This window comes from Melanotaenia boesemani, chromosome 3, assembly GCF_017639745.1.
Source record: "Melanotaenia boesemani isolate fMelBoe1 chromosome 3, fMelBoe1.pri, whole genome shotgun sequence".
NCBI classification, from domain to species: Eukaryota; Metazoa; Chordata; class Actinopteri; order Atheriniformes; family Melanotaeniidae; genus Melanotaenia; species Melanotaenia boesemani.
In genome coordinates, this window is record NC_055684.1 from 28,240,709 (window position 1) to 28,258,736 (window position 18,028).

At 39.6% G+C, this 18,028-nt stretch overlaps 2 protein-coding genes across 9 annotated transcripts in view; one reads left to right on the forward strand and one right to left on the reverse strand.

Moving 5' to 3' along the window:
- Positions 1-13,705, forward strand: part of erc2 (ELKS/RAB6-interacting/CAST family member 2) — a 44,491-nt gene extending 30,786 nt beyond the window's left edge. For 3 of the 6 annotated variants that reach the window (XM_041981501.1, XM_041981503.1, XM_041981502.1), the window contains 10 exons: positions 1,339-1,541; positions 2,858-2,980; positions 6,256-6,267; positions 6,602-6,725; positions 6,839-6,999; positions 7,758-7,905; positions 8,111-8,725; positions 9,495-9,562; positions 9,673-9,881; positions 10,009-13,705. In XM_041981501.1, the coding sequence (XP_041837435.1) occupies positions 1,339-1,541; positions 2,858-2,980; positions 6,256-6,267; positions 6,602-6,725; positions 6,839-6,999; positions 7,758-7,905; positions 8,111-8,725; positions 9,495-9,521 (1,413 nt within the window). In that variant the 3' untranslated portion in view covers positions 9,522-9,562; positions 9,673-9,881; positions 10,009-13,705. The remainder of the gene's footprint in view (positions 1-1,338; positions 1,542-2,857; positions 2,981-6,255; positions 6,268-6,601; positions 6,726-6,838; positions 7,000-7,757; positions 7,906-8,110; positions 8,726-9,494; positions 9,563-9,672; positions 9,882-10,008) is intronic. The other 3 variants (XM_041981505.1, XM_041981506.1, XM_041981504.1) reach the window with 2 other exon arrangements.
- Positions 13,706-14,519: 814 nt separating this feature from the next.
- Positions 14,520-17,992, reverse strand: LOC121637381 (protein disulfide isomerase Creld1). 3 transcript variants are annotated; one of them, XM_041981511.1, is made up of 6 exons: positions 17,890-17,992; positions 16,411-16,582; positions 16,234-16,317; positions 15,826-15,921; positions 15,615-15,755; positions 14,520-15,506 (listed from the first exon to the last, which is right to left on the reverse strand). In XM_041981511.1, the coding sequence occupies exons 1-6, from the start codon at positions 17,893-17,895 to the stop codon at positions 15,286-15,288; spliced, it is 720 nt and encodes a 239-aa protein (XP_041837445.1). In that variant the 5' UTR covers positions 17,896-17,992; the 3' UTR covers positions 14,520-15,285. The 3 variants fall into 3 exon arrangements, with proteins under 3 accessions (XP_041837445.1, XP_041837448.1, XP_041837446.1); XM_041981514.1 differs by having other exon boundaries at positions 16,415-16,505; positions 17,890-17,925; XM_041981512.1 differs by lacking the exon at positions 17,890-17,992 and having other exon boundaries at positions 16,415-16,553.
- Positions 17,993-18,028: the final 36 nt, after the last annotated feature.

Genomic DNA, 18,028 nt, shown 5'->3' on the forward strand with positions numbered 1-18,028 from the left:
TTGATTGCAGCGATTGCCTCAAACGGTTGTGCAACAAAATATTAAGTTAAGGGTACCGTCATTTTTGTCCAGGCCTGTTTCATGAGTTTATTTTTTTAAATAATTCTATTGACGCATGGTTGAAAAGCAATGTCTGACTTTCACTGGTTAAATTTCATAGAATTTTTATTTATTATTACTTCTGTCAGATTCAAGTTATTTTGTGACCATTGTAAGTTTTTCTTTCATTAACCGAAGGGTAACAACAATTTTTGTACACGTGTGTATGGAAACTGACATGAAAGCACGTGTCATTCTTATTCTGACCTATAAGAAGCAGTGCTGCCGTAGACCATTCCCGCGTCCCAAAGTACTCACAGGAGGCCGATGTAGTGTTGAAATAAGTAACCCAGCCGTGAAACCATAAAACACACCCTTTGGCAGGGGTGCTTATTTCAACACAACACCTGGCCTCACCGCAGTCCCCTTAACAGCTACAGTTTTTCTTCTTTTCAAATAATATTATTAACAGATTGGTAGAGACCAATCTCACATGCGAGCTGGAACTGTAAGTGAAAATCAAATCAAACTAGAACATGGAATCGCAGAGGCTTTATTTTGCTGAACGTCATATGCCAAGTCAGGCAAATGATGAAAGGATTTTACTGATGCTGTGACTTCTCGCTTGGCCGAAGACATCAATATCGTCTGTGATATTGTTATCGAGATATTTTAGAAAAATGTTGTGATATAATTTTTTGGGCGATATCACCCAACCCTAGTACAAACTTTTGACTGGTACTGTATGTGGTTTTGTTTTATCTCAAGGGTGTTATGTATCAATGTTGTGTTCTTCATGGAGAGTAACAAACTGTTTCAGTGATGATTAACTTTGTCCTTAAGAAATGGAAATGGAGCTCTGATTTTGTTAGTGATAGAGTTTAGACTAAATCGCCACTTGTATTTTTTTTCTTTTCTTTTTTTTTAGTCCTGTAGCAGCACAAGAAACACAAAAACACACACGCACAGTCTTCCATTCTGCAGACTGACCAAGTGTGTGAATTGACAGAGTCTCAGAGGGCTGTTTAAATGGAGCTAAATAATAGCTCTGTTAAAGCTAATGAGCCTGTACCAGTAATGATGCCCTGGTCCACTACAGTCACTCCACTTTGCTCATTCAGAAAGACACAGAGAGAAAGGGAATTAGCTAATAAAAAGCTCTGATGTACTGCGATGCACTGGGATGGATCTCTTTCATGGGCAGTAACACATTCAGAGCTGCACTGCATGGCACATGTCACTAACTGGGTGTGTCACTGGGTGTGCACATGTTTTTCTGTCCTTGGCATGTGAATGCAGAAGGCTCATGAAGTGGAGCATCAGTCTGGCCCAAGAGGAAACCCAGAGTATGTGGACCGAGTAAAGCTGTTGGAAAAAGAGGTGAGCTACTACAAGGATGAAACGAGCAAGGCTCAGGCGGAGGTGGAGAGACTCCTGGACATCCTGCGGGAGGTGGAGACTGAAAAGAATGACAAGGACAAGAAGATTGCTGAGTTGGAAAGGTAAATAGTTCTGACAATTTAGACTTTTTAGAGAAACTTTTTTTTTTCTTATTTTTAGATCTAGTGTGCTGTGTGCAGAATATGTTGTTTTATTTCTTTTGGAGTTTTGATATACTGGTCTCCATCATTTCTTTGAGCATCACACAAAAATCCCAATTGTTTTTCCTCTGACAGGAGGTTATTTGTAATTTCAGGGATCCAGTCTTCTCTTTGTCATTATTCTTAGCAGTACAGTATTCCGCTCTTTTTGCCTTTTTGTTAGGTGGCTAGGAGAAGTTAATCTCATTGCTGTTTTGGTCAGCTGCATTGTATATTTCACATTTCAGTTAAACCTCCATGTGTTTATGTTTTACAACACCTAGCATTAACTGGAAAACTACCTACTTGACTACAGATCACAGATTCTTTGGATCCAATGGACTTTGGGGTTTGCTTTTTGTGGATTGGGCTTGATTCAAGTGGGATCTTATAATCAATATGAAGACAAGATTGGGGGCTTCTTAGTTGTGGTTTTTGTTTGGCTACTTCATAGTCTTTTTTTTTTTTACTATTTAGTTGATGCATTTGTGTCCCATTGTAATGGGAGTTTTGCCTGGTCTACCACAATATTTATGTAAGTGGAACCTGTCAAATCCACATAAATGCCAAGAGCAAAGGCTTCCCAGAGACAACAGAGACATTGTGACAACATAGTCAATGTTATGCTGAGAGCTTAACTCAGATGTTCATATGTAAATGGTTAACAGATGGAACTTGAGCTGCAGCAGAAGGCTTTGAGTGTTTCTGCCATATTAGAGCTGAAACTACCCCTCAGCCACCCATTTACGCAGACAATATCTGTTTATGGACCACATGATTTTTCACTCTTGGATTTGTGATAGGTGGTCCAGAGTCTGTGTACTGGAACCAGTTTTCACTTTGATTTGGCTGATGGAAGAGTCTGTCTTCATTTACATAGACAGGATTCACTCTGACATTAAGTCATCAGAGACCAATCCTTCTCTCTTGCCACTGAAGCTAGTTAAGCAGTTAAATTCCCCTCCCATTTAGTGATAGGGCCTCTTTTTTGACTGCCTAATTTTCCAGTAGTATGTGATTAATAAAGTGTTCTTGTCCTTTTTTGCCATCTTTATCCGCTTTTTTCCATCCTGTTTCCCTTTCTCTTTTCTGTCTTTCTTAACCCTCTGCCATTGATCGATTTTTACCTCTGTCAACTTCCTCCTATTTCTCTCTCCAACCTGACTGATTTTTAAATCTCTCCTTCATTTCCTTCGCAACTTTTTCCTCTGTTGTGCCCTGCCCCCTCCCAACACCAGCCCCCCTACCACTGCCCCACGCCCCACCCCTCGTCCCGGTGGCAGAGCTCCCCCTGACCCGCTCCCTTCTGTGTCTGCTGCCCCCCAGCAGATAGGGGGCATGGTGTGGGATTTCCTGGGAAAGTGAGTGCTCTGCCCTGGCACTTCAGCTCTGCTGCGTGATTAAAGTCTCCAACTGCGACTGCTGCAACTGCCTCTGGTTTAAGCTGTTTGCCTGCTTCTGCCTGCTGCCTGAAGAATTCACCGATCTTTGTATCAGAGCAATGAACTCTGTTTATATCCATGTTGCCTTTTACTGTGTGCACATGATGCAAAGATCCTTGGATTCACTTTTGACCTTAATTCCTCAACATACATTTGTTACTGCATCTGCTCAAAGTTTTTTTTTTATCAGCTTGTGTATGTGTGTTACAAAGCATGTATGTGTTTGGTTGTGGCAGAGAATCCTTGAGCTGCATGTTGCTGCAATTTGACATTAACAACTATCTAGCTATAAACGGATTACATAAAAAGGAAATTAGATTTTTTTTTTTATGACAAATTAAATTGTATCTTAGTAAATTAGAGCATCACAAAGTGTAACTGTACAGATCTGGATACAGTGCCAGTCAAAAGTTTGAACACACTTTCCCATTAAAGCTAACGGAAAAGTGTCCAAATCTTTAGCTGGTATTGTACAGTTTCACATTTTTACTCAATAGGAAGTTTAAACCTTTTTTTAAAGGTTTATACTTCTGATTAGTAGCACAACACATCAGCTTATACTATTAAAATATATACCGAGGCACCAGTCAAAAATTTAGACACACTTCCCTGTTGGATTTAATGGGACCGTGTGTCCAAACATTTGACTGGTAACGTATATTCTGTGGTGTTCTCTAATTTCTGTTGCTGCCTGATGCTGTGATGATGCATGCAAGTCAAATTCAGTCATGCCAAGGATTTAGGAAATAAATCTTTTCGTATTGGCAACCAGCTGTAATTTATATCCTTTTCGGCAATCCTTGCACTTTTATATCTACTGGAAATGATAAATACAATTTATGTTACAACATATTGTGTGCTATTATACCAAATTAGAAAAAGTTGGCTTGATAGGAAAACTTAGTAAATAATTAACAGACAGTATAAACCCAAAGCATCTTCAATTTTGTCCTGTCAGCTTCATTTTTGCTTTCAGGCTTGCAAACAATTAAAAAATAAACAAATAAATAAATAAATTGGGACTTACTTTTAAAGCTTTGTAACTGTACTTGCAATTACATCTTAAAATGTGCAAGAAGATGAGGTCACATTTTAGTTGAACGATTATCTGCATACTCACTATTGGGGAGCAGCTCAGGACTTCAGGCAGGACAGTTAGGTTCCAGTAATCTCTTTTTCTTCAGCTATGCCTTTGTAATTTGTGTAGAATGCAGTTTTATATTGTAGTGGTGTCTCTGAAAAACATGTTTTGGAGGCAGCTTATTTTCTCTAGAATCTCAGTAAACTCTTCTGTAGTATTAGTATCACAGAAAGAAAAAATTTGCCTTTTAGCCTTTTGTCGCTGATAACAGTCTGGATGGTGCTTTTGGCCTTTGTTGAGGAGCACACAGCATTTATTTCTTCCAAAAACAATCTGATATATTGATTAATTTAACCACAACACATGCTTCCACTGTGTGATGGTGTAGCCCAGATGCCTCATGGCCCAGAGACGTTGTTGCCACCTCTGCAAAAGGTTGACTTTGTTTTTGTACATTAAAGTTTTATGTGACATTTGCCAGTGTAACTTTGTTATGTAGTGCTTGACAATGATTTCCCTCATAATCTCTTGCGCATGTGGTTATCACAGCTACTGATACCGTATGTGACAGTTCTTTGCCCATTTGAGGAACTTAGCTTTTCTCTCTTGCTCTTTATGCATTTCTTACTGATTATTTGACTCGTTTGTCACATAAAATTGAGTTAAGCAGAAGGAGAATTTTGTTTTAAAGCATTTAAATGATTTTTTTAAACACATTTGTTGACTAATTTGAGATTTTCTGCCCACCTTTGCCTCTCAAATACTCAACTTTTTGTAGATTTAAAATAAAATCATGGCCAATTTTTAAACCTGCCTATTAGATAACCCAGACCAAACTCACTTTGAAAAATGTTTACAGTACCAAAATGAAGAAATGGGTGTAGTATAATAAAATAATGAAAATGAAGATAAAATGAAGCTGACAGGATAAAACATGAACCTAACAGAAGAAATAAAACTGCAATGAAATAAAAGCCAGTCAGTAAAACCATCACTGAGCATTCATACTTTTGAAACTTTTTCTGGTTTGGGATTGTAAATGCATTTTTATATAAAACTTGATGTGAGTGCTTCACCTTTATTATTTTAATTGAGGTTACCTCATTGTGCCCTTTGTGAAAACAGCTTACACAGTATCACACTTACACACACACACATGCATGCACACACACACAGACCATTTTCATGTGCATTTTTGTGATGATGGCTGTTTGTTGTAGCTTACTGTAGGAAGTGTCTGTCCTTAGAGCTAAGGCTTCCTCCTCCCATGGGCACACTTCCCTTTTCTCATTTTAGCCACCCATCTGACAGCCTCATCCTATGTCTCTAACTCTCAGCCACCCTGTCACCTGACAATTACATTTTTTTTAATTCCATTAACATCACCTGACAGTTCTTCTCTTCTCAAGTTGTCTCCCAGTGTCCACCTCCCTGCTCTTCGTCCCAACCTGCCCCACCTGTCCTGCCTAGCTTGCTCTTTTAGATCCTATAGAAAATGATCAGCCTAGCCTGCATGAATAGGGCTGCTGTGCTCCAGGTCAACTTGCGCTCAGTATGAGGTGCTGTAGTAGGTAGGGTCTGGACTGAAGCCTCATTCCTGAAGTGTGTCAGTTTGGTTGGATCTCCTCTGTCTGAACTACCCTGCATTCATAACTGATCCACTTTCTAAATGTCCCCCACTTGATCAAACCAACGTTGCCTTCCCCTCCCTTTGCTCAGCACTTAACCTGCCCTTTTCCTCTCTTCTTTTGCCCGGCTAATTTTGCCTGTCTGACTGCATGTCTGCCACTCTGGGCTTGGCAGCAGATGCACAAGGTTCCGTGTTTTTCAGAGAAGGTGCATCCTGCATTGCCTTTGTCAGCCTGCAGAGCAGCGACTGTCACAGACGCATTTGTAATCTCTTTTGATGTTTGAAGATTTTAGCAAAGCGTCTCCTCTTGGTTTAGAGTATGATTTTGTGTGTGTGTGTGTGTGTGCTTGTTTCTTTATGTTCTGGTTCTAATGTCTCTTTCTTTTACTTTTTCTTTTGTGTGCTTTTGTCTTCTGCTTCCAATTTTTCTTTATGTGTCCCATCATCCTCTTGTCTTCTACCTTTTCCTCTCCCCATCTGCAGTTTAGCTCCCAGGTAAGAAATATCCCTACTCCTGTCTCAACCCCATCTCTTTTGTCCCACCTAACTCAGGTGCTAACCTGTGGCATGAAGGTATCAATTCATGTGATAACTCATGCTGTGCTACTCTCCTTATTATGACTGTTACTACTTTTAGATAAGTTTTTCAAAATGCACTTTCATGTTTCCCTGTCTCACCCATTCTGCTTGTTTGTGTCATGATTTTGTTGATTTATGGGTGCATAATGTACCCTCATCAACCGTCTCCTCTTTTGTTTTCACAAAAGAAAATTTTGTATTTTCTATTTGTGTGACATGGAAATGCTTTTAAATGTGTGTACTATTACAGGCAAGGAGGAAAAGATCAGACTAAAAAGGGTGCAAACATCAAATTGGGACCACAAGGGGACAAGAAGGGCTTAGGACAAGACCATCGTAAGGACAGCTCCCTAGACGGGGGTCACCACTTAAAGGTGAAGATTTGCTCTTAAGAAATATGCAGCAGTAATGACATATGGTTGAGTTGTTGTGTGGCTTCAGTAAGTCTGAGTCTTCTTTGTATTTTTGTGTAATGCTCGTCTGTCAGCTGGAGGAGCTAATGAACACGTTGGAAAGAACGAGGCAGGAGCTAGATTCCACCAAGCAGCGTCTCTCCTCCACACAGCAGTCTTTACAAGAGAGGGATTCCCACCTCACTAACATGAGACAAGAGCGCAGGAAACAACTGGAGGAGATCCTTGAAATGAAGTTAGTATTGTTGTTAGTTTGATGGAGAAGGCCAACAATTTCCATCTGCTTAAAATTCTTTCTGATACTCTCCTCATACTATCCTCCAAAATAACATCCTGAATACAATTGAAGAGAAAGATTGGGCATGCAGTCTACAATCCATTTTGTGAGTTGCTGATGCCTTGAGGGTGCTAGGCAACCAGCCCAACCCAAACAAAGACACTGTGTCCTGTCAGAAAACGGTCCACATAAAACACAACCACAATATGTAGATTTTATACTTTCAATGGATTACATAAACTTGATGATTTATCCTGTTTTCAATCATTATGCTAAATCCACAGATGACTATGTCAGATTTTTTTAGTCCTATTTTGTGCTATAACCAGGATACGGCTTGGCAACAGCAAGCAGACACACACACACACTTGGTGTTTTGTAGACAGTATTATGGCAATCAGTCTGGGCTGGGTGCTCCAAGTCACTTTTTGGGGCCTCAGCAGAGTATCAAAAAACCCAATTAACAGCAAAGTAAAGGGAAAACATGAAAAGCTTACTGTGCTTTTTTTAAAATGTGTTCTTGGCCTTCAGTTTTTTTTACACATGGATAGTATTTGACATTGATGCTGCAAAGCGGAATTAAAGTTTTTAGTTATATAAGAAAGTCTACTGTTTATATATATATATATATATATATATAGAGAGAGAGAGAGAGAGAGAGAGAGAGAGAGAGAGAGATTACAAATGCAAATGCAATAATATTGTTTTTTTTCTAGACAACAAGCTCTACTGGCAGCCATCAGTGAGAAAGATGCAAATATTGCCCTGCTTGAACTGTCTGCCTCTAATAAAAAGAAGACCCAGGAGGAGGTGATGGCCCTGAAGAGGGAACGGGACAAACTGATGCACCAGCTTAAACAACATGTTTGTATTGCTGCACAGATTTTTCACTGTACTGTAGCTAGTTACAAACCACTTTAAAAAATTCTTGTACTGCTGCACATTTGTTGCGCAGAATTGCATTGTGTGCTGTGGTGTCTCAGTGTTTTTTTTCTCCTCCTGCTGTGAAAGAATGGTGTGATTTTTTTATGCAAACCATCATATACTAATCAGTTTCCACTTCTTGCAGACACAAAGCAGAATGAAGTTGATAGCTGACAACTACGAGGACGAGCAGTATCATCTACATGCTCCTCATCACCAGCCTCAGCCTCCACATGCTCAGCCTCAGCCGCAGTCCCAGTACCCCCACCCTCCCCATGCTCAGCAGTCCCCTTATCCACACTCACAACACCCACAGCATATGCAGCATCCACAAGCCCTACCACAGCACCCACATCCCCAGCAGCAACAACCCCAGTACCCTCACCCTGCTCCCCCTCAGCACCCTCAACACACTCAACACACTCAACCACTCTCCCAACACCAACAACATCCACGCCCTCCACAGCCTCAGCACCCTCACCAACAGCACCCCCAGCATCCAACTCAACATCCACATGGACACCCCCCTCCACAGCACCCTCATCCTCAGCATCCACATGGCCCTCCACAACAAGGACCACACCCCCAGCATCCACATCCTCAGCACCCTCAGCACCCTCAGCATTCTCAGCATCCTCAGCACCTTCAGCACCCTCAGCATCCACACCACGCCCAGCATCCACGGCATCCATCACCACATCATCGAGGAGGGCCAGCCCGAGGACCCCCGCTTGCTGGTCATCGCCCCTCCCCAGACCAGGTTAGATGTTATATTGATAGTATGCCCACAATCTTATATAATAATATTTTTTCAAGTTATGAGCGAAAAACATCACACTTGGTTTAAGTGTGCCTGTCACAAATGTTTAAACCTCAAGCTGTTTAAATGTTTGAGACAACTGGCTAAAAGCAAATGTCTATTTAAAATTACTTTTTAAACACGTCAAACAAATAGTGATTTTTCTGTTTATATTAAACATGGTTTTTAAATGCAGAGATGTCTAACAGATTATGTGTCAGAACTGCATGTAAAATTTAGCACAATAAGTAAGGTCATTTGTGTTTGGTAGGTTATTTATTTTTGTAACAATGCTTCTTTTCAGTAAATCTGATACTGCTGGAAAGTCTGTTTATTTTCCTTTTTTTAATGGTTACATATTTGCAGAGAAGATTTGGCAAGCTTTTCATGGATACAACCGGCATACTCAACTCTGCTGCTCATCTCACAAATATATTTTCCTTACAAGTATGGCTCCATTTAAAAGGGAAATAAAGGCTTTCCAACTTAATAAGATTTATTGCCAAGAAGCATTGTTACAACAAAGAAATAACATTTTACTGATGCATTCTTTTATTTAAAAAGAATTTTTAGTTTTTTACTTGTGACGGCTTGTTTTTACACTCATTGGCTGCGATGATTTACTCAAGGATCTGAAAGAGCTGGCACATCATCAGCAATGCTTATTAAACATATATACTCTGGTTTCTGTGTACTTTTTCTTTTTCATGCATGGCATATCGGAGAACAGGATGACGAGGAGGGCATTTGGGCATAATCTTAGCTGTGACAACCAAAGCTCTAATGTTGTTTTGAGGGGTAAGATATAATTCATTCCCTTCAGCTTTATAATTCTTGATATTTCTGTCTGCTTGTAGTGTATAAATGACAAACTGAACTTCTTCATGTGTTTTCTTTCTCATATTCAGATGATTCAGTCACTACTGGAGGAGCAAGGCCATGTCATGAGGTTGAGACACCACCCAACTAAACATTTATTACCTTGAGTCAGTCAGCACTTCTGAGCAGTGGGACTTTGTTATGTTTTTTTGTTTGTTTGTTTGTTTTTGTTCTCTCTCGGGAAGAAGAAGAGGTGGTTCTGAGTGCAGATTCTGCATGGAGATTGACAGCTGAGCAGGTAATTTAAAAGAAAATGCACACAACTGCAAAAGTGCATTTAAAACACGCAGGGCTTTTTTTTTTTTTTTTGGTAGTTTTATTTTCACACTGCATCTTACAGTCCCTGTCTTCATGCTCTTCTTCAGGTGATGTGGGACCTCTAGTTTGTGTGAACAAGAAGAGACGTTCTCCACTTCCTTCAGAAACCATCCGCAACATGACGTTGATGGAGGGACAGGTGTCCTGCATGCCAAATTGTTGCTTTGACAAACGTGATCAACATGGCACCCCTGCATCAGAGGTCTCACCGAAGTCACCTCGCCTGCCTGTCTCCTGCCGAAGGAGACCTCTTCATCGTCCCCAGCAGAGATCCTGTGTGACTTTTCTGCCTGCCCAGTATTGTTTTCATCACTCTTACTTTTTAAAAAAAGCAGATTTGCTGCTACTTTTTCACCTGCCTGACTCACTTCTCTGACTCCCAGCGGTTCCTCTGCCTGACTGTCATTAGATCCTCAATCTTTACTACTCTCTTTTCCCACCTGGTGACATCTGACCTCTCTACCTGGCCATCATGATCTCTCATTGTGCAGAGTCCCATCTTATCTTTACATCTTTCGATTGCATTAATGAGCTGTGCTATCTTCTGTGGTACATAGTCTCAGCTTTATTTCACTTTTACACACACCCCACCATCATCTCTTATCTCATGTAAAACTTTTTTTTTTTGTGCAATGATGTGTCCCTTTACCAGCATGCTCCATACACGCCAGATTTGAGCAATTTTAAGCATTCTGTTCTCATTTCTTGTTGGCACAAAGAAGCACTTAGGGCTGACAGAGCGCCTTGAGCTTTGACTGCAGCGTCTCCTTTGCTGCATGAGCACGGCCCTCTAGTTTTGGAGATAGTTTTGATCTCAAGGCTTTGGCTCTCATCAGTGTGTTTTTCTCCATAATACCTCATTTAAATCAGAAGTAGTCAAAAAAATCAATCTATGCAGATATCGACATTGAAGGAAACCATTTTTATTTTCCATCAGTATTTAAAGTAAATTAAATTGGTGTTAAACATCCAATCAGGACAGCCAGGAGAGCGGACAGAAAATATTCATTCAAATTATTTTGAGTTTTTGAGACTATGCACATGTGCACCTCCTCTGTGTTGCAGGATTTTTTACTAATGGTGCTTTTGCTGGTGCTCAAACTAAATGGTGTCAGAAGACCTAATGAGAGCATCTTTTATTGCTTTTACAGTAGAGGGACTTGATCCCACAATGGGCTTCATAAAAAACTGTAAAAGACTGCTTTGTACATACAATTTGACAATAGGGGCTTGTGAGCAATGGTCACATCACTATAAGAATCATTATAGACTGTGAAGTAGAGGGAATGCCCAGTAGATGTTTTCCCTGCAGGTTTAATTGTAGCCCTGATGGCCCCAGTCTCTGACCAACAGTACACTCCTGCTCCCTTCTCCCTTGTACTCTTCCAGCAGTAGTCTATGTGACCTCCCCACACATAGTGACTCGTTTTCTCCTTCTTAACAAGGTGGCCTGTGCCTCGTAAAATCTGTACACATATGATAGATATGCATATATTATACATATAGAGAGAAATCTATAGAGTGTGTCTATATGTGGTCAGAAAATTGTTTCAAACTGACAAAAAGTTGTTTTTTTTTCTTTATGGTTATTTTTCTAACTGGCTGAAGATCAGAGATGTCTTATTTAGAGTGTTGAGTGATTTGTATATTGTGAGAAAACCCGTCAGCAGCAAAATAACATTCCCTGTCTGAAAATACAGGACAGCCCAGGAAAAAAAAAAAAAAAAAACTAGAAGAGCTTTAGAGCAGCAGTTTGTGGAAAATATAGACGTTTATCTAAATCAATGTAGAACTAAAGAAAAGACATTACATTCCTTTCTTGATGTGAGACTCAGTTGAAGACCACCTGGCCTGTGGTAACAACTTTAAATGGAAAAAAAAAGTGTTTTTAATTTAAAAAAGGTTTTCTTTTCCTAATTTTGTAGCTCACACAGGTAGCAGTGAGATTATGACTGCTGCACTCAGCAGTCAGAGGCTTGCACTTGTGAATGAGGACTATCACAATATCCTCCAAGAAGAGGTTTCGGTGACTCTGTCTGGATGCATTTCTTTTGTGTGTTTTTATCGTTGTCGTCATGTAAACAGAAATGGTGATGTATGTGAACTTGACTGCTGATTACGTAGAAAAACCAATACATTGTTACAGTATTGTGGAAAAAAATGAAATAGACTGTTACAAATTCCCAGTTCCCCTCCCCCTTCCCCTCATGGTGCCTGTGTGTCAAAATGTTGGTTGTTGTATATAAACGTCTTTCCATCTAACTCATCTTCCACAAACCGAGCTGGTCCAAACATCGTCTTTCACATGTCTGCTTTCCACGTTACAGCTTCTGTCTGACCAAGAATCTACAGGTTGTGTAAGACTGCTGTTTGTGTTTACAAATGTTGTGAAAAAAGGTCCTAAGATGGATTTTTTCTTTTTTTTTCTTTTCTTTTAAAAGGGAAAAGACAATGCAAACAGACAGAGGAGCAAAAATCCTCTCACTTCACCATCATGGGGGTGGACTACAAATCCTCCATTTTCAGGTCCTTATCTACTGAATACTTGAAGTAGGGAGTTTTCCTACCATGATATAGCTTATATGATTTGCATGGTAGACAAAATGGAACATTTTAATTGTGCCCACGCATGCTGGTTTTTACATTACGTGCCAACTGATGGTGATGATGTATGGGAAAAAAATGTCTTGTTCTCTATGCAGAGTGATTTCTCTACTGTTGTGTCAAAAAAATAAATCAATCGATAAATAAAAGGATAAAAAAAAGACACAGAGGCGTAGAGGCAGGGGCTGTTTCCCTGGGTTAAGAGCAAGAGTTGTCGGGAATGAGTGACATCGCACTCATGGAAGGCGAGGCTTAATCTGTGCCTAAAAGCAGCAGTGTAGAAAAGCCTGTAGATTCACCAGTTATTTTTCCAAAGGCCTTCAGAAGAATGAAAAGCTTACATAATTTTCTTTTTATTGCTGTGAACAGGTTGCTTTTCTTTCATTTGTTGCTGAAATCTTTGGATTATATAAATCACTGTGACCAATGCCAGAAATATTTTTGTTTGACAGAGCAAATATTGGTTTTTACTTTTTTATTATTGTCATTATTTTTATTTCAAGCTTTATTTTTTCTATTGTTTTCGCTTATTATATATGCCAGTTTGAGACTGTACTGTCTGTACAAGTAAATGTTTTGAGCTGTACAGTAAAGACTTAGGAACAAATTCAATGTGTGTCCAGCATGCTGAATGATCATTTGTGCGAACGTGAGCTAATCTCCCATGAAGCGTCATTCCTCATGCATTACCTGCATCTGCATCGTGCATTGTGACGGTGTGATGTTGTGTTTGAGAGTGATGTGTGTCTCACTTACTGTGTCCCCTTAGTAGACAGCCTGTGCAGTTTTGTGAGAGTGCAGCATGTTTTTGGGGTTGCTGGTGTAAATGTCTTCAGAAAAGAGAGTTTTATGCGTGTGTATGTGCATAACTGCAACTTCTTGTTTGATGAGGGTGTATGTGTGTGGATGTGTTGATCATGTGAAAGAGAAAAATCTATTTAAAAGAATTTTATCAGAGTTGCTACAGGAAGAGTACATTTTGAATGACGCATGGATACTATGTAATGTTCAGTTATTTTTTTTAACTATAGGAGGCTGTCCTCAGTGCCCCAGTTTGCTATTGTATGTGATGTATCAGAATAATATTATTGAGTGTTGGCCAGCTTGTTTATATCCATCAAATAAAGGTGACTTTCTTTCTGTCTTTGTGATGTTCTTCTCTAATTTAAAATCTGTTCAACCTTTACAACTTTCTTATCAGACATGTGCAATCTTAAAGCAGCACTACTGAACTTCCGTTGTGTAACCTGTCTGTTATCTGATCCCTCTTCAGCCTCTTGTCTTACCTTTTGCTCTGTCACAACCATGGGTGCACGTTCAAGGCAGCCAGTGTGTTGATATCAAGTTGCTGGCCTATGATGGGGTGCTGTAAAGCAAAATGCCACTGTCACGTGATAGCCCAGGCTGAAAAACAACAAGTGGTGAAATGTGGTTTCTCAGCTTTAGGCTACAGCTGTACAGTTACAGCTCCAGGAATGTGGATAACAAATGTTGCTAGTGTGTGTAAAGTGTAAGTATTTTACTTCAAGAGTTGTCAATGCTAACCAGTTAGACCTGCCCCATTCCAAACATTCCTCTACTGCAGGCTGGCCGAGTCACTGTTTATTAATGTCATCTTTTGAGACATTTAGTATGCAAATCTTTTGTTTAGCCTTTAAAGTTTATCAATAAACTCGGTCTAGAAATTCATTGGGAAACAACCAGTTCTGTCTTTGGCGATGGTAAACATTTAGGGACTGTTTGAGATTTATGATGCTGCAGGAAAGAAGGAACCAGACTGGGAAAATGAAAGTTGAGAGAAGGTATCGTTGAGCGTAAAAATGAAGCCAAAGTTGCCATTAAATGTTGTAAGTCACTTAGGATAAAAGTGCCAGCTCAGTGAATGTAATGTTATGAACAACATATCTTTGCTCATATCTGCCAGAATCCTGAGCCACATCACCAAACTCCCAAATAGTAAACAGGCAAAAAAAAACATCCATTTATTCTCAAGACTTATGCAAGTGCTGCAAGGTTTAACAAAGGTAAAAGTTACGGAAACCTTTACTTAAGGTACTGACATCCATTGCTAAGCAAACACAAATGTACATTCAAGCCACAGTTCCCACAGATGATGTAGCACGTAAGGTAATTGTCTCACACACAGTTTTGGGACGCACACTACCAGGTTTGGACACACTTTACTATTGGATTTAATGGAGAAGTGTTTTCAAACATTTGACTGGTACTGTATATGGTACATGTTTATATACTGCCATACATTTCAGTCAGCTTATGTAAAAACTTTAATAAAATGTCACTTCAGGATGACATCACATTCCTTTATCACAAGTTATTTAAAATCCTGTGTAACTACAGATGGATAGCCTGTTTAATTTAATTAATCTTTAGTACTTATTTTAGTAATAAACTAATATTTATAAACCTTTTAGTCCTGTATTATAAATTGCCTTAGATATAATAACTATACATACACTTTACTCTTTCAAATGTGCGTCTGCTTTTTTGCATTCATCTTTTGTTGTGAACTGAGAATAATTTGATTTTGATCCAAATTTAATCAAGTCATGTTATACCTAACGATTAAGAGCCCTACTCTGCACCCTCTAACTTAACTCAAAATATAATACTGTGTTGCTTCAGATTCCTTGCTAAGCAGTGTCACACACATTTGCCCATCTGTTTTGGGACATGTCCTGTTTTTCTAACTACTAGCAGTTTTAACGGCCCTTTAGAAAGCCGTCTATCAAACGGTCCCCTCTATCAGAAAGCCAGTAACCCGCCATAGCTGCAGCTGCTCCCATGAATACAGATGTGTAAACCAAATCTCCTTTTGCTGCAAGTGTGCCCAGAGCACACAGCACCACCCCAAAGAACATCTTTTGCAGCACCTCCACCTCATCATCCTGGATATCCTCAAACAGACCCTTCTCCTGAACACCTGCAGGGGGAGATGGAGGAGAGGAGGAGAGGCAAGACGTTTTCTTTCTCTGAGTTATGTGTGTTTCAGTTTTTAAAGCAAAGATCATTAACATTAGAACACACTCACAAGGAATCTGCTTCCTCTCGCAAACGCTGTCTTTGCGGTTGAAGCCTTGAGCACATTCACAACGGAAGGAGCCCTCTGTGTTGATACAGATCTCATCCAGGCCACGGCAGGCAAGGACCCGGTCACTGCATTCATCTACGTCTGAACAAATCACAAGTAAATATTACTGCAGTCTCCAAACAACACAACGTGCTTTCCTATTTTAAATTACCCAAGCACTTGGATCCTGTCAGTCTATATCCAGGAGCACATTTCCGGCAGCGAGCCGGTCCACCACCCATACACCCCACACAGGCCACATCACAACCTGAGAAAACAGAAATGATTTACTTTGTTTTATTTACAGACCACACTGCTTCTCAGATTGTTACTAATGTAAAATATCATTTTTAAAACTACTAAAAATGAGATTTTGGTTACTTCTTTTGTGTCAGAAGAAACTCTGGTTCAACACAAACTGCACATTCATAAACATTTTTGTAAATGTGCCAGAATATAACAAAATGCTGTTTTTATCTGTAGTGCTTGGAATGATGTTACAGGGTCACCTTAAAACAACACAAAGAACTGAAATAAAACTATAACATAACATAAAACACAACATTTCTTGAGGACTGACCTCTGCATTCAAAGGATCCCTCTGTGTTAAAGCAGTAACTGTTTGGTAAACAGTTATCCAGCTCTGTGCCACACTCATCAATGTCTAAAACAGACAAAAACAGGTCTTTATTTACTCTCACATGTCAATCACATACGAAGACTTCCTGACTCTTGTATGAAGTCCTATATACAGTACCTACACATGTTTTATTATGGAGTGTCCAGCCAGTTCTGCATTCTTCACACTGGTGCGTTTCTTGCCCTGAACACTTCCTGCAGGAATCTGGACAGCTGAGCACATGAACAGTCAACAGACTCCACAACCACAGAGCCTGTAGCAGGTTTCTGTGAAGCCTCTTCACTCCCATCTGACCAGAAGAAAAACAGTCAATCTCCCCCAAAATATCAACAACACCTGATTTTCCTGTTTAAAGTCACAGAAGGCAGGAAGCCTATCACAGCCGACAGTTTTGCCTTTAAATAGAATTGAATCTTCAAATAGAAGTGTGGTGTTTATGGATTGGGCTTGCTTCACATAAATCCTACCAGATTAGTATCTGGGTAGTTTGGAGACTTGATAAACAGCATCTTGTGTATTTTAAAGCAGTTTTTGCTATGTGCATTGCTGTCCTGATAGGGGAAGCTGCTAGAGTAGCGGGCTGCCAAATGTAGGAGGGTGACTGATAGGCAGTAGTGTTCAGGTAGATGGCAAGTGCCAGGATGCAGACTTATATATGCATTACCTGAGCTGACTGTCTGACTCAAATGGCCAACATTTTTATTTGTTTATTTCCACTTCATGTACTTATACAATATAAGTGCACCACTTTTTTGCGACATAGTCAACGCAATCTCAAGGATTGGACCAAAATGTGGGCTTGGAGGGCATGGGCCACCCCTAGAATCTCACCGGCCTCCAATGTACCACCTCAAGAATAAGAAATTTAATTCAAATTAATATTCAGCATAAACTGACATTTACATCGGTAAATGAATGCAATAATGATCTGGTTCAACACGACCTTTTTTTTTTTTTTTTTCATAAAGCAGCATTTAGATACAGAAACATCTTACCAACTGTCTACAAGGGTATAATATTAAGCATAAACTGTGTGTTTTATTTTACGATGAGGTTTTAATAATCATTAAACCACCAAATGAGACAACAGTGCACAATTAAACATCAATAATGCTGAAGGAACCCTGATAAAAAAGTTTGGCTCAAGGCAAGTTTTTCTCACTACACAAACAAGTCTTTGTGCAGCACTGATTGACGCTATACAATCCAGGATGATCCTAAGTAAATAATTGTTAAGTAAAAGAATATCATTGGCTATTTGCTTTTAGAACATTTTTATCGTCTACATTACATGACCACTTTGGTTGTAATAATCAGCTCAGTATTTTCTAAAAACTAGACCCTTTGTTTAGCCTATTTATTTATTTCATGGTCTGATTTACATGTTCTACCCTTTTCCAGGCTTGTGCGGCCCTTCTCCCCCACCCTGTAATTATTTTTACACTGCTACTTAAAGTTTCTCCAACTGAGTTTTGATATATGAGCCAGTCTCTGTATCACATGTTCAATTTCTCTCTCTCTCTTTCACACGCATCGCGCGCACTGGCAAGGCCACTTAAAAATAAACTACAGAGATTAATTTCGTTTATTTCTTACCTCCATGTTGCAGGAAAATTAAACAAATCTTCTTTGTCAAGTGTAAACGGGCTGAATCCAAACGGGAAGATGTTTTTAACGCTTGTAAAGCCTGTTGTGTTTGTTAACAAACAGTAACTAAAACATCCCGAGCGGGCGG

Coding starts and splice junctions, on each gene's coding strand:
- LOC121637381 (XM_041981511.1), bottom strand. Junction 15,756..15,825: donor GACAGGATCCAAGTGCTTGG/GTAATTTAAAAT, acceptor TGATTTGTTCAG/ACGTAGATGAATGCAGTGAC. Junction 15,507..15,614: donor CGAGAGGAAGCAGATTCCTT/GTGAGTGTGTTC, acceptor CTCCCCCTGCAG/GTGTTCAGGAGAAGGGTCTG.